The sequence below is a fragment of the Nyctereutes procyonoides genome, unplaced genomic scaffold (assembly GCF_905146905.1).
Source record: "Nyctereutes procyonoides isolate TBG_1078 unplaced genomic scaffold, NYPRO_anot_genome, whole genome shotgun sequence".
Taxonomy (NCBI): Eukaryota; Metazoa; Chordata; class Mammalia; order Carnivora; family Canidae; genus Nyctereutes; species Nyctereutes procyonoides.
The window spans coordinates 56,497,391-56,519,079 of NW_026575140.1; the positions used below are offsets into that span (position 1 = coordinate 56,497,391).

Consider the following 21,689-nt stretch of genomic DNA (forward strand, 5'->3'; position numbering starts at 1 on the left):
AGAGAAAGTGAGGACCAGGGAGGCCAGGACGCTGGCACCTGGGCTTCGCCTCCTGCGGGCAGGCGGCGGCAATCCTGAGAAGGCTGGGGGGTGGGGGGGAACTCGCAGAGGAGTGAACACAGGACTGGACTGGACAGTCAGACCCCTCCAGGCCCCAGACTGGGTTCTGGAGAAAGGATGCTGGGTGGGGGCTGGGGGCCGGAGGCTGTGAGTCTTGCAGCTCAATGGCCTCTGTGTTCTGGCAGGAAGCTCCTTAGGTGGCCCGGGCAGTGTCCTCACTGGCCCTCGGCCTCCTCCCAGCCTTGGCCCCCCGCAGGGATTCCTCCCCCCTTCACCCCCCACAGGTACCTGCCTTTACTTCCTTTCCCACCCCCCACTCGGGACTGTCTCGCAGGGACCTAGGTACTCGGACCCAAGCACTTACCCTCCGGTCCTCTCCCCTCTGTCCTTCCAGGGCTGAGTGAGTAGGGGCAGGAAACAGGAATCGGATCCTCCTCCCAACCGGACACCCCCCCCCCCAAACCACACCACACTCCACATGCGCACACTAGGGCTCTGGAAGATGTGAGGGACCCAGGATCCCGAGGGTCTGGGGAAAGGCTGAATCTCGGGCCTGGAGCATGGGTGGGGCCGTATGCACCCGCTCAGTCTGCACTGTGGTGTAGACCGGGGGCTCGCTGGGGTGAGGACCAGGTAGCAATGGCACAGGGCTGGGCAGGGGTGCTGGACACCTCTGTCAGCTAGAGGATCGTGAGTGTCCCTCCACGACATGTCTGACCATCTGTCCTGTGCCTGACATGATGGCCTGTCCCTTTAGCTGCTGACCTGTCCCCCTGGGTGTGAGTGGGTCCATTATTTCACACCAAGATCCACCCCCACCCAGGATTCTCCCTCCCTAGCTCTGCCAGAGTGCGACCCCACCCCCCAAAACTTACCTTTATCTTTCTGGAAGCAGTTTCTACTTTCAGCCTGTCCTGCCTACTATCCCTGGGAGCGACGAGTGTGGGGCCAGGTCTCCGAATGTCTGTTCCTGTGTTTCTGGGGCGGGAATCGAGGGCCCAGATTGAGATCTCCAGAGGAAGCCAGTTCCTCAGCCCCACCCGTCCATTGTGTCAGGCGTGTGTGCATGTGTGTATGGGGGGGAGCAGGGGGAGAGGGCCCGGGAGCTGGCAAGAGAGGAAACCCGTCTCCTCCAGGTGGGCCCGTGACATTTGCTGGGACCCCTGCCTGCTCACTGTCCTCAGACCCCCTCTGTGTGGGTCCCAGCCCCCGACTCTCCCTCTCCTACTGGGATGCCCTAATGTCCATTCCCCATGGACTGACAGTCGGTACCCCTGGGGCTGGGTGGGTAGGGGACCCTCTCACTTCGAATTTGCTATGTGCTTGGGGCGCTGAGTCCGGGGGGGGAGGGGGGGCTGTAAAAACAACCGAGGGGGTGGAACCAGCCACACCCCAGCTGGGATGCAGGCTAGTGGATGGAAGATCCAAGGGCAGTTTTGAAATCCGGGGGCCTCTGCCTATGCCCAGGTGCCACTCTTTCTAGATCTTCCCATGCACGCACACACACACAAACAAGGCACTAGAAAGAAAAGCCAGAAAACTGGGATAAAGGCGTTTGAACCATTTTTTCCTCCGAGTGAAAAGCAAAATTCTCCCTATGAACAACCAGGCACCACCACTACCCGTCTACCCTCCGTCGCCCCCCTCCACCCCCCCACCCCCCCCCCCCACCTCCCGCTTGCAGAGCATTGGTAGCACATGCTGTCTGGAAGCCCGCCTCCCTAGACATCCCCATCCGGACGTCCTTCACCTCTCCAAGCTGCTGCTCAGACGCTTCTAGTGAGGCCTGCCCCACCACTCAAAAATTGCAGGCTGCAGCCCCACACGGCATTCCCAACCCACCTTCTTTCCCATAAGCAATCATTCCTTTTTTCTTTGTTAAGATTTTATTTATTTATTTCACAAAGAGAGAGAGCAGAAGCAGAAGGTAGTGCAGAGGGAGAGGGAGAAGCAGATCCCCGCTGAACAGGGAGCCTGACTTGGGATCGGATCCCAGGACTCGGGGATCATGACCTAAGCTGAAATTAGACACTCAACCGACTGAGCCACCCGGGTGCCCTGCAAACATTCCTTATACTAAAATGTCGGGGCGCCTGGGTACCTCAGTCAGTTAAGCATCCGACTCTTAGTTTCGGCTCAGGTCATGATCTCAGGGTTGTGGATCAAGCCCCATGTCGGGCTCCCCGCTCAGCAGGGAATCTACTTCTCTCCCTCTCCCTCTGCCCCTACCACTGCTCTCTTACTCTCTCTCTAAAATGAGTAAATAAATCTCATTTTAAAAAATAGCAAAACATTTATTGTTAAATCAATAAATTATGTTTATAGGGATCCCTGGGTGGCGCAGCGGTTTAGCGCCTGCCTTTGGCCCAGGGCCGATCCTGGGGGCCCAGGATCGAATCCCACGTCGGGCTTCTGGTGTATGGAGCCTGCTTCTCCCTCTGCCTGTGTCTCTGCCTCTCTCTCTCACTGTGTGCCTATCATAAATAAATAAAAAAATAAATAAATTATGTTTATAGTTATGTTTTCATGTTAAATAATAAACTTCCTGGTAGCAGGATCTTTGTGTTTTGTTCACTGATGTATCTATCCCAAAGTTCTGGGACAGGTCAGGCATATAATACATGCTTAATATTTTAGAAATTAAACCAAATTAGGGCGCCTGGGTGGCTCAGTTCATGAAGCGTCTGCCTCTGGTTCAGGTCATTATCTCAGGGTCCTGGGATCAAGCCCTACATCGGGCTCCCTGCTCAGCAGGGAAGTCTGCTTCTCTTTCTGCCTGCCACTCCCCCTGCTTGTGCTCTCTTTCTGTCAAATAAGTAAATAAAATATTAAAAAAGAGGTGTACCTGGGTGGCTCAATTGGTTAGGCATCTGCCTTTGGCTCAAGTCATGATCTTGGGGTCCTGGGGTCCAGCCCATGTGGGCTCCCTACACAGCAGGGAGTCTGCTTCTCCCTCTCCCTCTGCCTGCCCCTGCTCCCTCTGCTTGTGCTCCCTTGTTTGCACTCTCTCTCTCTCTAATAAATAAGCAAAATCTTAAAAAAAATTTGAATCGAATTAAATTCTCTGCTCATAACCCACTAGCATCCAACTCTCCTTCCCTAGAGACCATTTCCTCAATTCTGTTGATCACACACACACACACACACACACACACACACACACACAAACACCAGGACCAGAAATCCAACTTCCCAGCCCTCATCTCCAGATCCTTTTGGACTTGCAGAGTTCGGAAATCTGAGAGTACCTCACCAACCCACTCAAGAAAGCCAGATACACATAGGTAGCCAAACGAATCCTGTTTTGTTTTGAAATAGAACTATCTTCTTCATTTTGCTACTTATAAAAGTAACATTAAAAAAGATAACCCAGAGAAAAAAAAAAGATAACCCAGGACGCCTGGGTGGCTCAGCGGTTGAGCATCTGCCCTTGGCTCAGGGTATGACCCCGGGGTCCTGGGATTGAGTCCCACATTGGGCTCCCCACAGGGAGCCTGCTTCTCCCTCTGCCTGTGTCTCTGCCTCTCTCTGTGTGTCTCTCGTGAATACATAAAATCTTTAAAGAAAGCAAACTAGGTTTTACCATGGTGGTAAGAGCAGTCAAAGTCTTCTAGGAAACACTTCACCACCACTCCGGAACCTCCACTCCATATGGTTCCAGTGGGACAGCCTTCCCCTGGCCATCTGACCCAGGTTTGGTCCATCCCAGGACCCTCATTCCTCTGGCCGCAGAGACCGGCCCGGGAATGCACAAGTCACCCAAGCCAAGACAGCCTCCTTCCCTGGGCCCCTGGGAAAGAGCTTTCTCTTCCCTCCAAGGTCACAGAGCAGGAACAATGTAAGTCCAAAGCAAGCAGACTTGGCTGCCCTCCCCCCATACCCCGCCCTGCAATGAAGGAAACTAGTCAATAGTGGGAGAAAATGACCCCCATACCCAAGGGAAGCAGAGCCAAGACATGGAGGGGGCCTGACATCTCATCTGGGTCCCTTGGACAGTCCCCCATTTCCTGAGCCACTGAATTCCCTTTTGAGCTAAAGCTAGCTTGAGCTGGGTTTCATCACTTCTTGCTGAAAGAATCCTGATTATTACAATCCATTCCCAGTGCAAGATGTGTGGGTAGCTTTAAGGTTTTGCCATTACAATATATGCTGCAATTAACATATTTTTTAAAAATATGTATAGAAATCTTTTATTTATTTGAGAGAGAGAACATGAGTAAGAGGGGGGCATGGAGGGGAGCAGACTCCCTACTGAGCAGGGAGCCCAACTTGGGGCTCTATCACAGGACCCGGGGGTCATGACTAAGCCAAAGACAGACATTCAACCAACTGAGCCACCCAGGTGCCTCATGTCTTTTTTTGCCCGAAACAAAACAAAACACTTTCCATTTGAAATTTGATGAACAAAGTAATCAGATTGGTTTTGATTCTCCTTGAGGATTCTTTTATGAAAGGACACATGAATCCTCAGGTCTTATTTCTCATCTCTTGACCTCCACATCGGGCAGCGTCAACTGTTCCTTGAAAATCAGGTAGGGCTTGGCCAGACCAAGAGGCAAGACACAGGTGCCCACCTGGAGAGACCACAGAAGCACAGGTGCAGTAAAGAGGAATGTGGGCCCATCTGGAATCTTGGGGACAACTGGGTGGTTCAGTCGGTTAGGCATCCGACTCCTGATTTCGGCTCAGGTCATGGGTCATGGGTCCTGGGATTGAGCCCAACATCGGGGTCGCCACTAAGCATGGACACTGCTTAAGGTACTCGCTCCCTCTGCCACTCCCCCTCCCCCACTCATGTGCACGTGTTCTCTCTCTCTCTCTCAAATATTTTTTTTATAAAGAATTATTCTTTATTTATTTTTATTTATTTATGATAGTCACAGAGAGAGAGAGAGGCAGAGACACAGGCAGAGGGAGAAGCAGGCTCCATGCACCGGGAGCCCGATGTGGGATTCGATCCCGGGTCTCCAGGATCGCGCCCTGGGCCAAAGGCAGGTGCCAAACCGCTGCGCCACCCAGGGATCCCTCAAATATTTGTTTTTTTAAAGGAAATCTTAGCTTTTCAAAATGGAAAAAGTGATATGAGGCTGGAGGAACAAGTAGAGGCCACATAGTGCGCAACCATATGGGGCAGATGGGCACTGAAGCTTTCTGAGCTGAGATGGGGAGAAGGGACAGTAAAGTTTTAACCAGTCCCACATTCACTCTCCCATCTTCTGGTACATGGTTGTCCTTTGAGGAACTGCCCCCCATTCCCATCATTCTAGTCCAGATGGCCCGTTCTGGGGGTGGTGCCTGGCCCACAAGCAGCCGGTCAACACGATCTCCCCTTGCCACTAAGGTTGGGTGGGGGCTGAGCATGCAACACAAGCAGGGCCAAAGAATAATCCACACAGGACTTACGCTCAAATTCATTGAAAAAGAGACTTGACTCTCCTTGATGGCTCGTTTCCACAGATGACTGCACAACCCCTCCCATCCCCATGCCCTATTGCTAGGTGACTCGACTACCACTCCTCTCATCAAGAGGAAGAATTTATTTTCCCTGCAATTCAATCTGGGCTGGTCCAGTGACTTGTTTAGATCAAGAGAATTGCTGAGGAACCGACACTGTGCCTGTTTGGGGCCTGAAGAAGACTGGCAGCTTCTGCTTTGTTCTCTCAGGAGCCGGCCATCGTGTACAGAAATGTGGGCTAGACGACTGGGTGGTGAGAGGTCATGAGGAGGGAGGAACCACTGAGAGAATCAGGACGCCCACATGTCAAGGCCACCTTGGATCTTCCAACTCCAGCCCATCTGACACCATCCTGGGGCATCCACGCTGGGCCCTGCCCAAATTCTTTTTTTTTTCCTTGTTTTTTTGCTCAAATTCTTGATCCACAGATTTATGAGCAATGAAATATTTTGTGTCTCAAGCCGCTAAGTTTTGGAATGATTCATTATGCAGTTGTGCACAAGCAAAGCACTGTCTTTCCACTGGGGCTGCTAGGCTAGAGGTGGGGACACAGGCCCAGAGCTGCTGGCGGCCATCAGGGAAGTGGCCTCAGAATAAAACCAACACAAGGGAGAGGCGGAGAGACACAGATTTGAGTCCCTCATCCCACTGGCCCAAAATCATAATTCTGTTTGCTCTTTTCCATTAGGTGAGTTTATGAATTTCCATTCTGTAAGCTGGCTTGGGTTGGGTTTCTGTCATTTGTTGTTGTTTTTTTTTAAGATTGTATTTATTTATTCATGAGAGACACACAGAGAGGCAGAGACACAGGCAGAGGGAGAAGCAGGCTCCCTGCAGGGAGCCTGATGTAGAACTTGATCCCAGGACCCTGGGATCATGCCCTGAGCTGAAAGGCAGACACTCAACCACTGAGCCACCCAGGTGCCCCGGGTTTCTGTCTTTTTTGTTTGTTTGTTTCTGTCATTTGTAACCAAAAAAAGTCCCTTGCGAGGGGAGAGGAACTCACAATGAAAGAAATGTTGAGTCTGAGTGGTCTCTGGGAGGACTGAGATCCTGAACTGCACTAGAATCCTTCTGGGAGTCCAGAACACTGAGGGCTCCTTTCTCATGTGGGCAGCCACTAGGGTATGTATCCGGGCTGTGGTGTAAGATGAATCAGAAGAGGACAGTGAGGAGAGGATCGAGGGCTCTGGGAATCCATACAAGTTCTGATCCCAGTGGGGAAGAGAGGATTCAGTCCCACTGCCACCAGGTGGAGTCTGAGCACTTCAGGTGCAGAAGAGGCACAGCCCAGGGCCCTCCACCCTCAGCATCCACCTCCCTCCCCCCCCCCCCGTGGTCCCACCCTTTCTCTCAGGCACCTGGTGCCCACCTCGGGGGTCCTCCTTCAACTCCTCTCAAATTTGTCTCAGGAAATTCATATCCAGAAAAAGATAACGGTTGACAGTAATCAAGATGACAGGGTGTTAGCAAAAGACTAGACACAAAGAGAGGCACCTGGGTAGCACAGGCGGTTGTCTGACTCTTGGTTTCAGCTCAGGCTGTGGTCTCGGGGTCCTGGAATCGAACCCCACGTTGGGCTCCACACTGAGCATAGAGCCTGCTTTGGGCTATCTCACCCTCTACCTCTGCCCCTCCCATCCCGTGTTCTCTCTCTCAAATAAATAAGTGAATCTTTAAAAAAAGAAAAAAAAAAAAAAAAGATCAGGGCGCCTGGGTGGCTCAGTGGTTGAGCATATGCCTTTGCTCAGGGTGTGGTCTCGGGGTCCTGGGATCTAGTCCCCCATCGGGCTCCCCACAGGGAGCTTGCTTCTCCCTCTGTGTCTCTGCCTCTGTGTGTGTGTGTGTGTGTGTGTCTCATGAATAAATAAACGCAATCTTTTTTTAATTAAAAGAAAGTTTTTAAATAGATAAAAAGCTCAATTGGAGAGAATACTCTAGAGAGAGACCACACAGATATATAGAGACTCTAGAGAGAGAGACTACACAAATATATTTAACTGATGTTTATCAAAAAAGCAAAGGCAATTCAATGGAGAAAGGATAGTCTTCGCAACAAAAGTTGCTGGCACAATTGGGACATAGATATTTTTTTTTTATTTTTTATTTGTCTATTTATGAGAGACACAAGAGAGAGGCAGAGAGAGATGCAGGCTCCCTGTGGGGAGCCCGATGTGGGACTCGATCCCGGGACTCCAGGATCACACTCTGGGCCAAAAGCAGGCACTAAACCGCTGAGTCACCCAGGGAACCCCATATATATATATATATATATATATATATTTTTTTTTTTAATCTAGACCCAGACCTTTACACCATTCACTCTAAAAAAAAAGCAAAAAAACAAAAAACATAGACCTGTATGTAAAATATAAAACTACAAGATTTCTAGGAGAAAATATAGGAGCTAATCTAGGCTACCCTGGGTTTGGCAATATGCTTTTAGATACAACACCAAAAGCACAGTCTGTGAAGGACAAAAATTTGACATTAAATTTTGATATAATTAAAAACTTCTGCTCTGCAAAAGATACTGTAGGAGAATGGAAAGACAAGTCATAGGCTGTGAGTAAACATTTCTGAAACACATATCTGATAAAGGATGATTTCATCCAAGATACACAAATAGCTCTTCACCTCAACAAACAAAACAACCCAATTAAGATCCGGCACCTCACTAAAGAAGATATACAACAGTATAAATTTCCAGCTCTAAAATGAGTTCTGGGGATCTAATGTACAGAATGGCAACTATGATTAACCATAATATTGAAAGTTGCTAAGAGTGTAGACCTTAGAAGTTATCACCACACCCCCCCACACACACACACATACACATAGGGTCATCATATGAGGGGATAGAGGTGCTAATCTTATTGTGGTGATCGTCTCACAATATATATGTACCAAGTCATCAAGTGTATACCTTAAACTTTTTTTTTGTATACCTTAAACGTAACGTATGTTATATGTCAATGACATCTCCATAAAGCTGGGGTGGGGGAGATAAACAGATGGCAAAAAGCATATGAAAAGATGCTTGGCATCATTTGTCATTAGGAAATTACAAATTAAAACAGTAGGTACCACTGCACACCCATTAGAATGGCTAAGACTGGGGCACCTGGGTGACTCCGTGGGCTGAGCATCTGCCTTTGGCTCAGGTCATGAATTGAGCTCCAGGTGAGGCTCCTTGCTCAGTGGGATCTGCTTTTCCCTCTGATCCTGCTCATGCACACTCTTTGTCAAATAAATAAAATCTTAAAAAAAAGAAAAAGATTGGATGAACCTTAAATATACATTTGGGGGAAGACCTGGGTGGCTCAGTGGTTGACCATCTGCCTTCGGCTCAGGATGTGATCCCGGGGTCCTGGGATAAAGTCCCACATCGGGCTCCCTGCATGGAGCCTGCTTCTCCCTCTGCCTGTGTCTCTGCCTCTCTCTCTCTCTCTCTCTCTCTCTTTCTGTCTCTCATGAATAAATAAATAAAATCTTAAAAAAAAAAAAAGATTCTCATCCCATCCACCAGGTGAAGAAATCTGGGAGCATCCCTTAGAAATTTTCCGAGGACTGTTTCAGTCCCTCTTGAGAAGCCCGGTGGGAAGTCCTGCTGTTTGCTGTACTTTGATCTGACCCCTCCAGTCTCCCTAAGGCTCAATGTGGTAGCAGGACAATGGCGAGATAGCGATGACTCAGATCCAGTCCCCAGGGGGTATCTAAGAACTCCTTGGGTAGGGAAGGAGTCCGACAGTAAATAACTGCTAATTAAAATGAGAAATGTGGATAACTGTTAGAGGAGCAGAGCCAGAGGGAAACAGCTTGAAAGTGGAGAACTTGCCAAAGCTTCCAGGGTCAGGAGAGACATAGCTCAAGGTGAGGAAGGATCCGGAATCACCAAAAGGGGTTAGAGTCATTTCCAGCTGTGGAAACAGGATATGCAAGTGTCACAGGGGTCTGACAGCCTGTGACTTTCCTGGAAACCTGCTATCTGAGCACTTAGTAGGAGTCCAACACTTGCACCCAGGTAAGTGCAATAGATACTTAGCATTCCCATTTACAAAAGAATCTCTGAAATGTTAAATAATTTGCCTAAGGTCATCTAGCTGGTAAGCAAATAGACACACACAGGAACTCCAAAGGGCACTCTGAGTCTAAATGTGGTGGCTGCTTCACACGCAGGCAGACAGTCTCTGCCGCCGCCTCCTCCTCTTCCTCCTCCTCCTGCCTCATCCTTTCTTTCTCCAAGCCTTCTTTCTCCCTCAAGCCCTTCCCGGAGAGGCTAGCTCCCCCAGCCTCTTTCACCAGTTCACCCGTGATTAACAGCTACCAGACTCACGAGCAAGGACAGGAGTCCAGAATCCCAGGCGCCCTCCCACCGCTAGCTGACAGTGGAAGTCTAAGGCCGGGGATCAACCTCCCTGCCTAGCCCGGGTCCGCCCTTCTCTGGATTGCGGCGAGGATCAAGAGCTCAGGGCTGTGAGTGCGCTCCCACGCCATCCTTCGCTGCTCGCAGCCAGCCACACCCTGGCTCTGGGACCTACGGATCCCGTCGCCGGCCTTAGAGATCGGCTCGGTCCAGCAGGTGTGTCCCCTCCGCACCTGTGGGCGGAGCCCCAGCTTCCAGGCTCACCTGGAGCCAGAATCGGCAGGGGGGAGCTAGCAGATCCGCAGGCTGGCAGTCCCCGCCCGCCGCCGACCCGGACTGGAGGGAAGGGAGGGGCGCCCTCCACCTGCCCCGGGAGCGGAGCCAACACCCCACCCCCACCCCCACCCACCACCATCCCCCGCCCAGTAGGGGGCTGCTGCCTCGGCTCTCGGCCTCGGCTCGCCAAGCTGTCCTCCCCGCTTGGCTCCCGGGGCGCCCCTCCCGGAGCCCCGAGTCTGGGGCGCCGGCGCCGGCGCCGGGAGAGTTAATTCCAACCGTTTCCACGCGGATTCCGGGGGGCCGGGCCGCCGAGGGCTCCTCCCATTGGCCGCGGAGCTGGCTCGGCGCTGAGTGGCTGGCGCTGCCGGCCCCCGCTCGCCTCGGCTCCCCATTGGGCGCCGCGCTCCGCTGCTGGAGTGTGGCGGCCCGGCCTCCGCAGGCTCCCCGGGTCGAGCTGCTGCGAGCACCGGCAGCTGCCTGGGGAGATCATCCCCGGCCCGGAGTTCCGACTTCCTTCACCCCCACCCCCCACCCACCCCCACCCCGATCCAGACGCCACCGATCTCCTCCCGGATCCTCTTCCGTAACCTGCTGGTTTTCTTTTTCCTCTCTCGGCTCCCATCGCCCCAATGCGCCTTTCCCTTCCCTGCTCCCGGGCCCGTGACTGACCATCCCCATCATCCCACCTGACATCCGCCTGGCTTCTGCCCCTCCTTGACCTCGGATCCCGTGACGGACGGGGCACTGCCATAACCTTCCCACCAGACTCTCCTAAACTCCTTTTCCTTCTCTCTTTGCCAGCTCCTGACTCCCAAATTCCAGCTAACCTTTGACCTCTTGACATCTGACCCTAACATTCTTCACCCAAAATCTCTCAGTTCCTGCCTCCTGCAGTCCAAACTTGCCGAGACGGAGGCCTACCCCGAGTTCTGACTCCATTTCTGAAGCTCATTTTTACTTTCTTACTCCTGGGTCACTTCCTGTCACTGCGACCCCACCATGGACTTCTTGATGAGCGGCCTGGCAGCCTGCGGGGCCTGTGTGTTCACCAACCCTCTGGAGGTGGTAAAGACCAGGATGCAGTTGCAGGGAGAATTGAAGGCCCCCGGCACCTACCAGCGGCACTACCGAAATGTCTTCCACGCTTTCATCACCATCGGCAAGGTGGATGGCCTGGCTGCCCTGCAGAAGGGACTGGCCCCTGCCCTCTTATACCAGTTCCTGATGAATGGCATCCGCCTGGGCACCTACAGCCTGGCTGAGGCCAGAGGCTACCTGAATACTGCCGAAGGCACCCTCAGCCCTCCGCGAAGCGCAGCAGCTGGGGCCCTGGCTGGGGTCATGGGAGCCTATTTGGGGAGCCCCATCTACATGGTGAGAGGAAGGGTCTTGCCTGGGGCCTCCAGGCAGACCCTTGGTGTAGGGTGGGGCCTGGGCCTTCACAATCTGACACTGAGATTGGAAGTGGGTTTGTGCAGGGAACAATGAAGGATCTGAGTAACATCGTCAGTGGGTGTAGGGATGAGGGAGAGTCCTGGGCACCACAGAATTATAATCCCACAGTCTCCTCCTTTGAGTTTTCTGGAATAGGTGAAGGATCAATAGCCTGAGGCCCAGAGAAGGGAAGTGACCAGCTCAAGGTCACACAGCTGCTTGCTGCTAGGACTAGGTTCTGCTTAGTGTTCCTCCTGGAAGACACTGGCAGTCAGGCAGTTATATAAGAGAGGCAAGTCTGGTCTCACTCCTAGGATATGACATTCAGAAACAGTGACCCCTCCAAAGTCAGCCTCCACATGCCTCCTTGGGGCTTGGGAGCCAGAGAGCAAGTTTTACAGCAACCTGCCCCAGAGTTGGATGGGGGAGTCTGGTCATGGTGGTAACTAGAGATTCCAAATGGGAATAGGAGCTGACATGAGAGGCCGGACACCCAAGTGCTGCCTAACAGGGACAGTCTTAGGAAATGTTGCCATTCTCTAACCTGTCCATCCCCCACTCAACCCCCAAGGGAAGGAAGATGTAGAGGGCGTGGGGTATCTTGCAGTGCTAGGAGATCCATCCCCTGGGACTGGAGCCAAGGGACACAGAGTCTCATGACCAACGTGTTAAGTGGGAACAACAACCATTATCAGATTAAAAGGATACTCCTTGCTGAACACCCTGGAGGAAGTGTGATGGGGTCAGGCGTTCAGGTCTTTGAGGTGGGAGGCTGACCACTGGGCCGTAGGCCATGACATTCTCTTGTCCCCAGGTGAAGACACACCTGCAGGCACAGGCAGCCTCAGAAATTGCTGTAGGACATCAGTATAAGCATCAGGTGAGTGTTTTCCAACCCTACTGGGGTCCCTGCCCATTCTTTCCCGTTCCCCCCACTTCCTGCACCACCTACCCCGCAGCTCTCTGCCTGTGCCCAACAGCTGCAAGGCAGCCATGGCTTGCCTAGCCCACCGATTCAGCACCCACCCCCTACACCTCCTGTGGAGTGGTGAGGAAGAGAACAGTGCAGGTGATAGAAACATTCCAAATCTAAGTCCACACGGAACTGGTTGTCCAGACACCGGGTGCCCGTTCAAGACCCCTCCTTGGCAGGGTTAGGTGGCAGCTTCCTGATGCCGGGTTGACTGAAGCCCGCCCCCGTGGTCTTCCCCCTACCAGGGCATGTTTCAGGCGCTAAGCGAGATTGGCCAGAAACATGGTCTGGTGGGGTTGTGGCGTGGGGCCCTGGGCGGCCTGCCCCGAGTTATCATCGGTTCTTCCACCCAGCTCTGCACCTTCTCATCCACCAAGGACTTCATCACTCAGTGGGAGGTACTGCCCGGCGAAAGGGATGGGGCCACGCTGGGGGTGTGGGCAGTGGGAGGGCAAGCTGAATTGGGCCCCATGAATGTCGCATGGTGATGTTCAGTGCGAGGGAATGGCAGGAGGACTTGAGGGTCACTGACTCTTTACGCCCTTCCCATGATCCTCTTGTCACCTCATCCCAGATGGTGCATCTGAGTGCTGGAGCATCCTGCCCTTGGGAGCTCCCTGAGTTACAGGCTCTCTACTCTATCCCCAGGGCAAGGCCCCGTTCTTTCCCAGGGGTTAAACAATTGGCTGACAAAATTCTCTTCCTCCTTCCACCCTTAGATATTTCCTCCCCAGAGCTGGAAGGTTGCTCTGGTTGCTGCCATGGTGAGTGGCATTGCAGTGGTCCTGGCCATGACACCCTTTGATGTGGCCAGTACAAGGCTCTACAACCAGCCCACAGATGCTCGGGGCAAGGTAAGGGGGTACTCTGGAGTGCCGGCAGGCAGGGAAGGCCAGGCGGTGGGTGAAAGCAAATTGTGGGTGCAGGTGGGACAGCCTAAAATGCAGCCCGCTGAGATGACGCCCCTGGTGGGCTCTGACAGACTCCTTCCCTGTGCTCTCCCTCCCTCTCAACCCACTCTCAGGGCCTCATGTACCGGGGGATCCTGGATGCTCTGCTGCAAACTGCTCGGACAGAGGGCATTTTTGGCATGTACAAGGGTATAGGTGCCTCCTACTTCCGCCTTGGCCCCCACACCATCCTTTCCCTCTTCTTCTGGGACCAGTTACGCACCCTCTACTACACGTACACCAAATGACAACAGCCACTCTTGCACACACCACCAAATCAGCACTCCTTGGACACTTCTGCCTCCACTACTATATCCTGGTGACTTCTGACCAGGTGACCTGTCATCCACCCAAGGGGGACAGCCAACACCACTCCCCATCTGTTTTCTCAGGGTTAAATCACTACAAGGAACAGTCTGCCTCCCTTCCTTGGGTGTCACTTTAAACCTTCCCTACCCATCCTCCCGGACACGTCACACCCGCTCTCTCAGGGCAGAGCCAATCACTCCAAAGTATTCCCTCCTTTTATGTGGATGGCCTTGGGTCCCCTTCTGATCCTATGCACAAACTTTTAATCCCCCACTCCAAGACCAAAAGGAACCAGGGGGGACCCAGGTGTCTTGTTGGATTCAAAGGCACAGAGATATTATCTTCGTTATAAAGCAAGTTTATTTCTGCAGACAGGAGGTGTCTTATGTTTATGCACAGGGAAGGAATTAAGGGCATATATCCAACTCCTTGGTCCCCTTGCAGAACGGGGTCCCTGTGTGCTTCAGCAGCTTTATGCAGTGTTTCAGCATCTTTACTGGGGACCAAAGATGTTGGGATCGTGAAGGGTCAGACTGGTCACCAGCTGTTCAAAGTCACCCAGGCTCCAGGGCAGAAGTGACAGATTTTCAGGACCAAGAGATAACCTATTGTCAGGGCTTGGGGGTGGGGAACAGATGGAGAAAGAACATCATCCAGGCCTCAGGTGGTGACAGTCCCACTTCCTGTTCCCAGGAGGACCCCAAGCCTCTGGCCCTCTCCCTCTTTCTTGGAGGACCCCGCCAGGCAGTCTCCCCGCTCTGCCCCTCCCAGCAGATCCTCCTGGGGGACCCAGTCATGAGCCATGTGTCCTTTCTGTCCTCCTTACGGGGGCTCATTGAAGGTGACCAGGACATCAGTCTGATAGCGGAGCAGCCGCAACAAAGCCTGGTGCACCATCACGTCCTTTGCTACCTGAAGGGATCAGGGTCAAGATGCTTACCTGACCCCGCCCCCCAGGGTCCCTCCCGTCACCCCTCCAGGAATCTCACACTCCCGTGCTCTCACCTGGTGGTTTTCTTTAGCTACCTGCTGCTTGCCAGAGAGGACCCAGGCTTCTTGACAGTAGCTCCGGAGAGCCAGGTTCTCCAAAAGGAGGGGCTGCACACTGTCCACTTGCAGGGCCCTAGCCTCCTGCATCCCGCCCACGTCCTCAAAGTGGTACCTAGAGGAGGGGGCGCGGGCGGGGTCAGGGAGGGACGGTGACCGGCCGCCCACTCCCTCCTGCCCAGCATCATCGAGTCCTTTTAAGCTTCGCTCACTTCCCGCGATAAGGTGTTGCCCTTGGGCTGTCTCACCGCCCGGATTAACCGTCCTGCCGCAGGCCCCGCCCACCTCCTCGGCTCCGGCCCTCCCATTGGCCAGCCGCGCGGGCGGCCGCCTCCCTCACCGCGCAGCCTCCTCGCCCTGCACGTGGGCCTGCAGCTCCAGAAGTTCCACGATCAGGCTCTGGTCAGTCACGCGGTGGCAGAAAACTTCCTGATTGTCCGGGACCGGTCGCAGGTCGCTGGAGAGAGTCGAGGCAGACCCCCCCCACCGGCTGAGCCCTCGCTTCTCCCCGCATCCCACCGGACGGGTCCGCGGCGCTCGCGCCTTCTCACCTTACGTCAAGGGCCCCCGGAGGCAGAGTGGCGGAGAAGGCGCCCCCGAACAGCGGGTAGTCTCGCGTGGGCTCCATGGGCCTGGGACTGGGTGCGGGCATCAGAAAGATATAGGAGAAACCCACGTGTGGCCATGCGGCATCACCATCGCCGCCGCCGCCTCCGGTCCGCCTTAGCTCCCGCCCCTTTAAGGGTTGGCCCCGCCTGTCGGCCGCGCTGGCCAATCAGCGTCTGCGCCTTGGGGGGCGGTGCCCAGCGGGGCGGCTCCCGGAAGCCTGGCTCTCGCGGGGCGGAACCTGGGAGCTGCCGCGAGTTGCAAGCGGCGAGGTCCGACCCTGGCGCCGGGGTTTGTGAGCTCCCCGTGCCCTCCAGCCCGCGCCCACAGTCTCCCTTTAAAGAGGTCGCGCCTTCTGAGACTGTCGCTTGAGACCCTCCTTGGGGACCCTTGCTCGGGCAAGGGGTTGACGTCTGGGTGGGGTCTCCTGAATCGGGAGAATACCTTTGAAGGTCTTGCAGCTCCCTTCTTGGGGGGGACTTGGAGGCAGCGAGCTGCAAACCCGACCGCTAATTCCCCGGATGCGGGGATTTAGGGGAACAGTGGGGCCAGGTGTGAGGCCCTTCCTGCAGGCGAGACCCAACCCGCGGATTAGGTGTTTAATCCGTCTCAAATCTTGCCTTGAGAACTCGGTGGGGGTGGGTGGGGTGGAGAGGCCGGCCGCCCCCACACGCACCTGGAGGAAAACACGGATTAAACCCTCTGTTGTTTCTCTTTCATTGATTTTTTAGAATGTTCTCAAAAGTTTTCGCCCAGTTACATTCTCCCAGCTGATTTCTCCATTCGTGTTTAATCCCCAGCGCCTGCCAGTGTTCAGAACATAACAGGGCCATTAGGTATTGTGGGATTAATGGATAAACGCCTTACCCACGGGGTTCCAAGTGCTGCCTCTACTTACGGACCCTAATGATTTCATGGCCCTGGGGCCAGGGGACTCCTCATTTTGGGGTCCCTTACCGAAGCTGGAGATACAAAGGCAGTTAGGTCATGATCCCTGCCTCACCAAGGACTGCTAGGAACACTTTGAATCTTAAAGGCTGACCCAAAATTCACCAGGGCATCCTAGGGGTGTTTTAGGCAGGGGAACATCAGGTGCAAAGACTTGGAACTTTTGAAAGGGCGTATCTTGGGAGATGCAAGTGTATTGGCTTGGCCAGGGTGCAGTGAGGGACAGGTGGCAGGAGCTGGAAACAGTGACACTGGAGAGGACTTGTGCACTTTTTTTTTTTTTAAGATTTTATTTATTTATTCATGAGAGACACAGAGAAGCAGAGACATAGGCAGAGGGAAAAGCATGCTTCCTGTGGGGAGCCCAATGCGGGGCTCGGTACTCGATCCCAGGACCCCGGGATCACGCCCTGAGCCCAAGGCAAATGCTCAACCACTGACTCACCCAGGTGCCCCTTGTGCACGGTTTTTATAGAGCGTCCTAAGGAGCTGGGACTGTCCCCTTCTGACCACCAGTCTCAGACTTCTCTAGTCCTTATGTCCTCGTCTCTAAAATGTTGTTAGGATTAAAGGAGCTATGGAGGTAGCTGGATCTGGATCTGTTTCTGGGCAGAGAGTGAACCAGGTTTGATCCATGGGGAATTTTAGAGAGGAGGGGAGTGTTGCAGACCTGAGAGTGAGAGAAGGAGCCCAGACAAGGAAAACCAATGGAGCTAGACCAGAGGAGTCTACTTTACGCTGCCTCTGTCTCTCTGTCCCTCCCTCTTCATTTCTGCTGGTCTGCCACCCGCCCCTACCCCAACCCAACTCCACAGGGCAATACTGGCTCTAGCTGCTTTGTGAGCAGTCAAGCAAATAGGGTACCTTTGGAAAGAGACTTTTAAGGACAAAGAAGTTAATAAGGCCTTGGCATTGGGACAAGGTGGGGTAGGGAGTGGCTACCCCCAGCAGGAGGCCCCACAGGATTAAGGAGACTGAGGAGAAAGTGCCCCTGCCCCTGACTTCCTGATTTGGGGTCTCTGGCATGCCAGGCACTATGCTCTTGGAGGAGCCTGGTGCAGCTGGGACTTCTGGCCTGCCACAGTTCTTGAGTTCATGGGACACAGGTTAGGTAGGCTCTTCCAGGTGGTAAGAAGCAGATCTCCACAAAGAGAAACAGGCACAAGACCAGACCTCTGGTTGAGTGGAGTGGAAAGCCACCCTAACTTGACATATTCCCACTTGGACTTCACTTCCCTCCCTCTCATCCTTCACTTCTGTCTGGCAGTTCTTGGGGCCCTCTCAACTGCTGACTCTTATATATGGTCCAATTCAAAATCCCAAGAAATAGAATCTAATTGGGTCATTCAACCTGGGGACCTATTTGGCAAGCTCTCCTGCCTGGCCATTCCCAGGCCACAAGCCAGACATGAGTGAGATCCATGGTCCAACTGGCTGTGGCTATGGGTATATGGGACAAATCTCAGGAGGCAGAGGTGGCCCGAGCCATTTTTCTCAGATCGCTGGTTGAAAGAGACCTGCAGCTGATGGATTCCACACCCCTTCTCCCATGCCCTGCATGCAGTCGATACAACTGGCTTCTCTGGGGGCAGGTGTCCCAGAGCCCCAGGTGGAAAGTGATGAACTTGTACCAGAGAGGGGGCTCCCTCCATACCCAAACTCAAGCATCAATTTTGGAGGGATTTTTTTTAATATTTAATATTTCTATAAAGCAGAAGTTTTGAACATTTGGGTTTTTTAAAAGATTTTACTTATTTATTCATGAGAGACACAGAGAGAGGCAGAGACACAGGCAGAGGGAGAAGCAGGCTCCTCACAGAAGCCCCATGTAGGACAGACACTCAACGGCTGAGCCACCCAGGGGTCCCGAACCTTTTTTTTTTCTACTATTCATCCCCTTGGCAGTTTGGCAGGGGCCCATAGACCCCTACTCAGAACAATGTTTTCAGATTCACAAAATAAAATATGTAGGGAGACAAATGAAATGAAAATATTCAAATACAATAATCAAAATTAAAACCCCAGATTTTTGTTAGAGTAAAAATGTGCTGCTTTGTTATCACATTAAACAAGACTTAGCAGCAGATCTGCTAAGTGTAACATCAAGCTGGCAATGCATATAGATTGAAGTTCAGGAGATCTGTGACAACTCTAATGTGGGTGCTGGTATCTGTGACTGCTGTTACCACAGAGTCTCTGGTGCTGGCTCATACCACTGTGCTCTGGTATCTACAGTTACGATGACAAGGGATGCTAAATTTAAAAAAAAAAAAAGAAGCCACTGGAAATAAGTAACTTTTCCCATCCACATTGATTGACTGGAGCTTAAGAAACCCAGCTATGAATTATGTGCCCTGGCCCTGCACCAGGCCCTAGGGGAAGATCAGTGGTAGCTATGATAGGTTGCTAAACAAAGGCCTGGTATGACCATGGTGTTTGAGTAAGAACAGTGTGTCCTTGTATTGGGGATGATTCTGTAGCTGTCACCCAAAACGCCCCCACCACGGAACTTTCCAGCCCTTGTATCCCCCTAATCTTCCCCCCACCTCCCCATGCTCTCTATGCAAGGTACTCTGAACTTCCCTTGACCCCTTGACTGAGTCAGCCTCTTTCATGCCTCTGTTTTTTGCGGGTTTTTTTTTTTGTTTTGTTTTTATTTTATTTTTATTTATGCATGAGAGGCAGAGACACAGGCAGAGGGAGAAGGGAGAAGCAGGCCCCTGCGGGAAGCCCGATGCAGAACTCAATCCCAGGACCCCAGGATCATGCCCTGAGCCGAAGGCAGATACTCAACCACTGAGCCACCCAGGTGTCCCATGCCTCTGTGCTTTTACCCATGTGCCCTCCGTCTAGAACTTTCTTTCTCCCGCTCTTTCCTGGCTAACTCATTACCAGGGTTCACTGCTCTTTCTGAGGATGGCTGTGACTCTTGGCCTTCCCGTCCTCACTGCAGGCACCCCACTGTGTTACAAAGGTCTAATCCCCAGGAAGGCAGGGACCATACCCAACTTTCACCTTTAGCTTCCCAGAGTTGTGCAGGACGGAAGGAGGGGGTTGGGGGACTGGCCTATCACTATTTATCATATGGATATTGCTTAAGAGACAAATAACAACCGGTTATTTACCGGTTAAGACCAGTCAAGATATGTGCCATAAACAACTTGACTGGCGTTGGTTTCTGGTTCCCAAACGGGGAAACTCCAAATCCTTGGGATTTTCCAAGTGACAAGAGTTCTTTGTTATTCAAGGTGAGCCCTGATAGTTTACATGAAGGCCATGACTAGATAGTTTATGCAAAGAGAAGAATCAGGGTGAGGGTAGGCCACACACCATAGAGACCAACCCTAGAATGGAAAGGGCTGGAACTTTGAGCCACTTGATAGCAACCTAAGAAAACCCCAAGCCCCTTGGGCAGCCCGGGTGTTTCAGCGGTTTAGTGCTGCCTTTGGCCCAGGGTGTGATCCTGGAGGGGGTGGGGGGATTGAGTCCCGCGTCCCGCTCCCTGCATGGAGCCTGCTTCTGCCTCTCTATCTCTCTCTGTCTCTGTCTTTGATGAATGAAAGAATAAATAAATAAAATCTTAAAAAAAAAAAAAAAGCAAGCCCCAATAAAGATTCTGGACATCAAGGCTCAAGGGAACTTCTTGGATGGCAAACACAGTGAGGTGTCAGGGAATGAGCTTGCAAGCTCTCCTTCCAGGACCCTTCCAGATCTTACATTTATGTGTCCTTAGAGTGAAACAGCAATCAGTACTTCCCTGAGTTCGAGTTGTTTCAGTGAATTATTGAACCTCTGGGCATTTCAGGAACTGTGGAATTTATAGCCAGTTGGCCAGAGATGTGGTTACTTAGGGACTTGTAAGATTTATGGTTGGCATCTGAAATGAGTGTTGGCTGGTGGAAAACAGACTGTACCTTGAAGCATCCGATGCTTACTGCAGTTGGTGTTAGACCAGTCAGGGTGAAACAGAATAAGAAGTCGGTAATATCCCAAGTTCAGGGGGATGAGGGTCTACACTAAGCTCGTAGAGAGACAGGAGAGGAAGAGATGAAGCCAGAAAAGCAATAAGCAAGAGAAGCCATAGTCTGGGGAGGTCCGCAAAGCATAGAGGAAGCATGAAGAGTCAAAGATGGTGGCCAGGCCAAAAAGAATGGTGATGCCCATGACAGAAGTAGGCAGTGAAGGGTTTGGTTGTGGACAGGGCAAAGAGGAGAGAGGGCCTCTGTTCTTGCCCCTAAGTCACAAGACTGGGTGCTTTACTGCCTCCACTTCCCAGAGGTAGAGTCCAGCCCCTCTGATCCTGCCATTCCTCCTTTTGGGTGTGGGATTGTCCAAGCCAGTGACACCGAGACAAGTGCACCAAGTGACCATACCCAGCGACATTCCTCAGGACCCTCTGCCTGGAGCTGGCAAAGGGCATGCGCCCTCCAAATGAGTGTCATGTTCTCCTAGCTTGGTTCTGGCAGCCCGCACTTTTGACCTCTCGATGGACAGGGGCCCTCCTGCATTTCACATGTGTCTCTCAGCATCTGTTCCAGAAGTAGGAGGAAGAGGTGACTTGGGAGAGGTGGTACACTATGGCACACATCCCCCCCCATCGCCTCCCCCCACCCCCCATGGCCTGGCCTGCCTCTAGGGAGAGAGGAGGTGTGGGGAGGGGTCCCGTGGCAGCTCTTCAGAATCTGATGGATCCTCACGGGGAGGGGGAGGTACCTTACATTCTCATGGGTGAGGAGGGATCTCCTCAGGCTACAGTCCCTGTGTCTTTAACCCCCGGGGTGGGAGTAGGGGTGGGAGGGTGGGGGAAGCCCCCTGTTCCTTCCCTTGGAACCTTCTGGAAGGTATCGTTGGGAGTCCATGGGGCCCCAGCCCCCAAAGTGCCACACAACTTTGTGTTTTTCATCTGCTTTAGTTAGCTAATACATCACTTCCTTGTAACCAGCCACAGGGGAAGTGTTGGGGGTGGGGGCAGGCTGCATGCACTCAGTTGGGAGAGGATCTCAGGGCCAGAAGAGTTTGCCTCGGTCAGCGGAGCTAGGACTCGGCGGTGGAGGGCTTGGGCTGGCTCCCTAGGCCCTCTGTTGCCCTGACTTCCTTCCCAAGGGCATCCCAGGATATTCCTGCGACTCAGGTGGTGGGAAGCCAGCCACTGAGCCTCCTAATTTTGCTGCCAACCCCTTAAACACGGTTGCCGAACCTCCTAGGTGACCTTCTCCGTACATACACCAGGGGCTCCCAGATCATCTCCATCCCAGACCTCTC

General features: G+C 52.9%; 2 protein-coding genes across 3 annotated transcripts; one reads left to right on the forward strand and one right to left on the reverse strand.

The window, feature by feature from the left end:
• The first annotated feature begins 10,624 nt into the window (after positions 1–10,624).
• Positions 10,625–13,765, forward strand: SLC25A35 (solute carrier family 25 member 35). The gene is made up of 5 exons (XM_055304655.1): positions 10,625–11,534; positions 12,409–12,474; positions 12,813–12,965; positions 13,287–13,421; positions 13,592–13,765. Exons 1-5 carry the CDS (start codon positions 11,160–11,162, stop codon positions 13,763–13,765), a joined length of 903 nt encoding a protein of 300 aa, XP_055160630.1. The 5' UTR covers positions 10,625–11,159.
• A 10-nt stretch (positions 13,766–13,775) lies between these two features.
• Positions 13,776–16,143, reverse strand: RANGRF (RAN guanine nucleotide release factor). Of its 2 annotated transcripts, XM_055304656.1 has the most exons (5): positions 15,425–16,143; positions 15,214–15,330; positions 14,832–14,988; positions 14,653–14,738; positions 13,776–14,443 (listed from the first exon to the last, which is right to left on the reverse strand). In XM_055304656.1, exons 1-5 carry the CDS (start codon positions 15,523–15,525, stop codon positions 14,320–14,322), a joined length of 585 nt encoding a protein of 194 aa, XP_055160631.1. In that variant the 5' UTR covers positions 15,526–16,143; the 3' UTR covers positions 13,776–14,319. The 2 variants fall into 2 exon arrangements, with proteins under 2 accessions (XP_055160631.1, XP_055160633.1); XM_055304658.1 differs by lacking the exon at positions 14,653–14,738 and having other exon boundaries at positions 14,308–14,443; positions 15,425–16,138.
• Between the last annotated feature and the right edge of the window lie 5,546 nt (positions 16,144–21,689).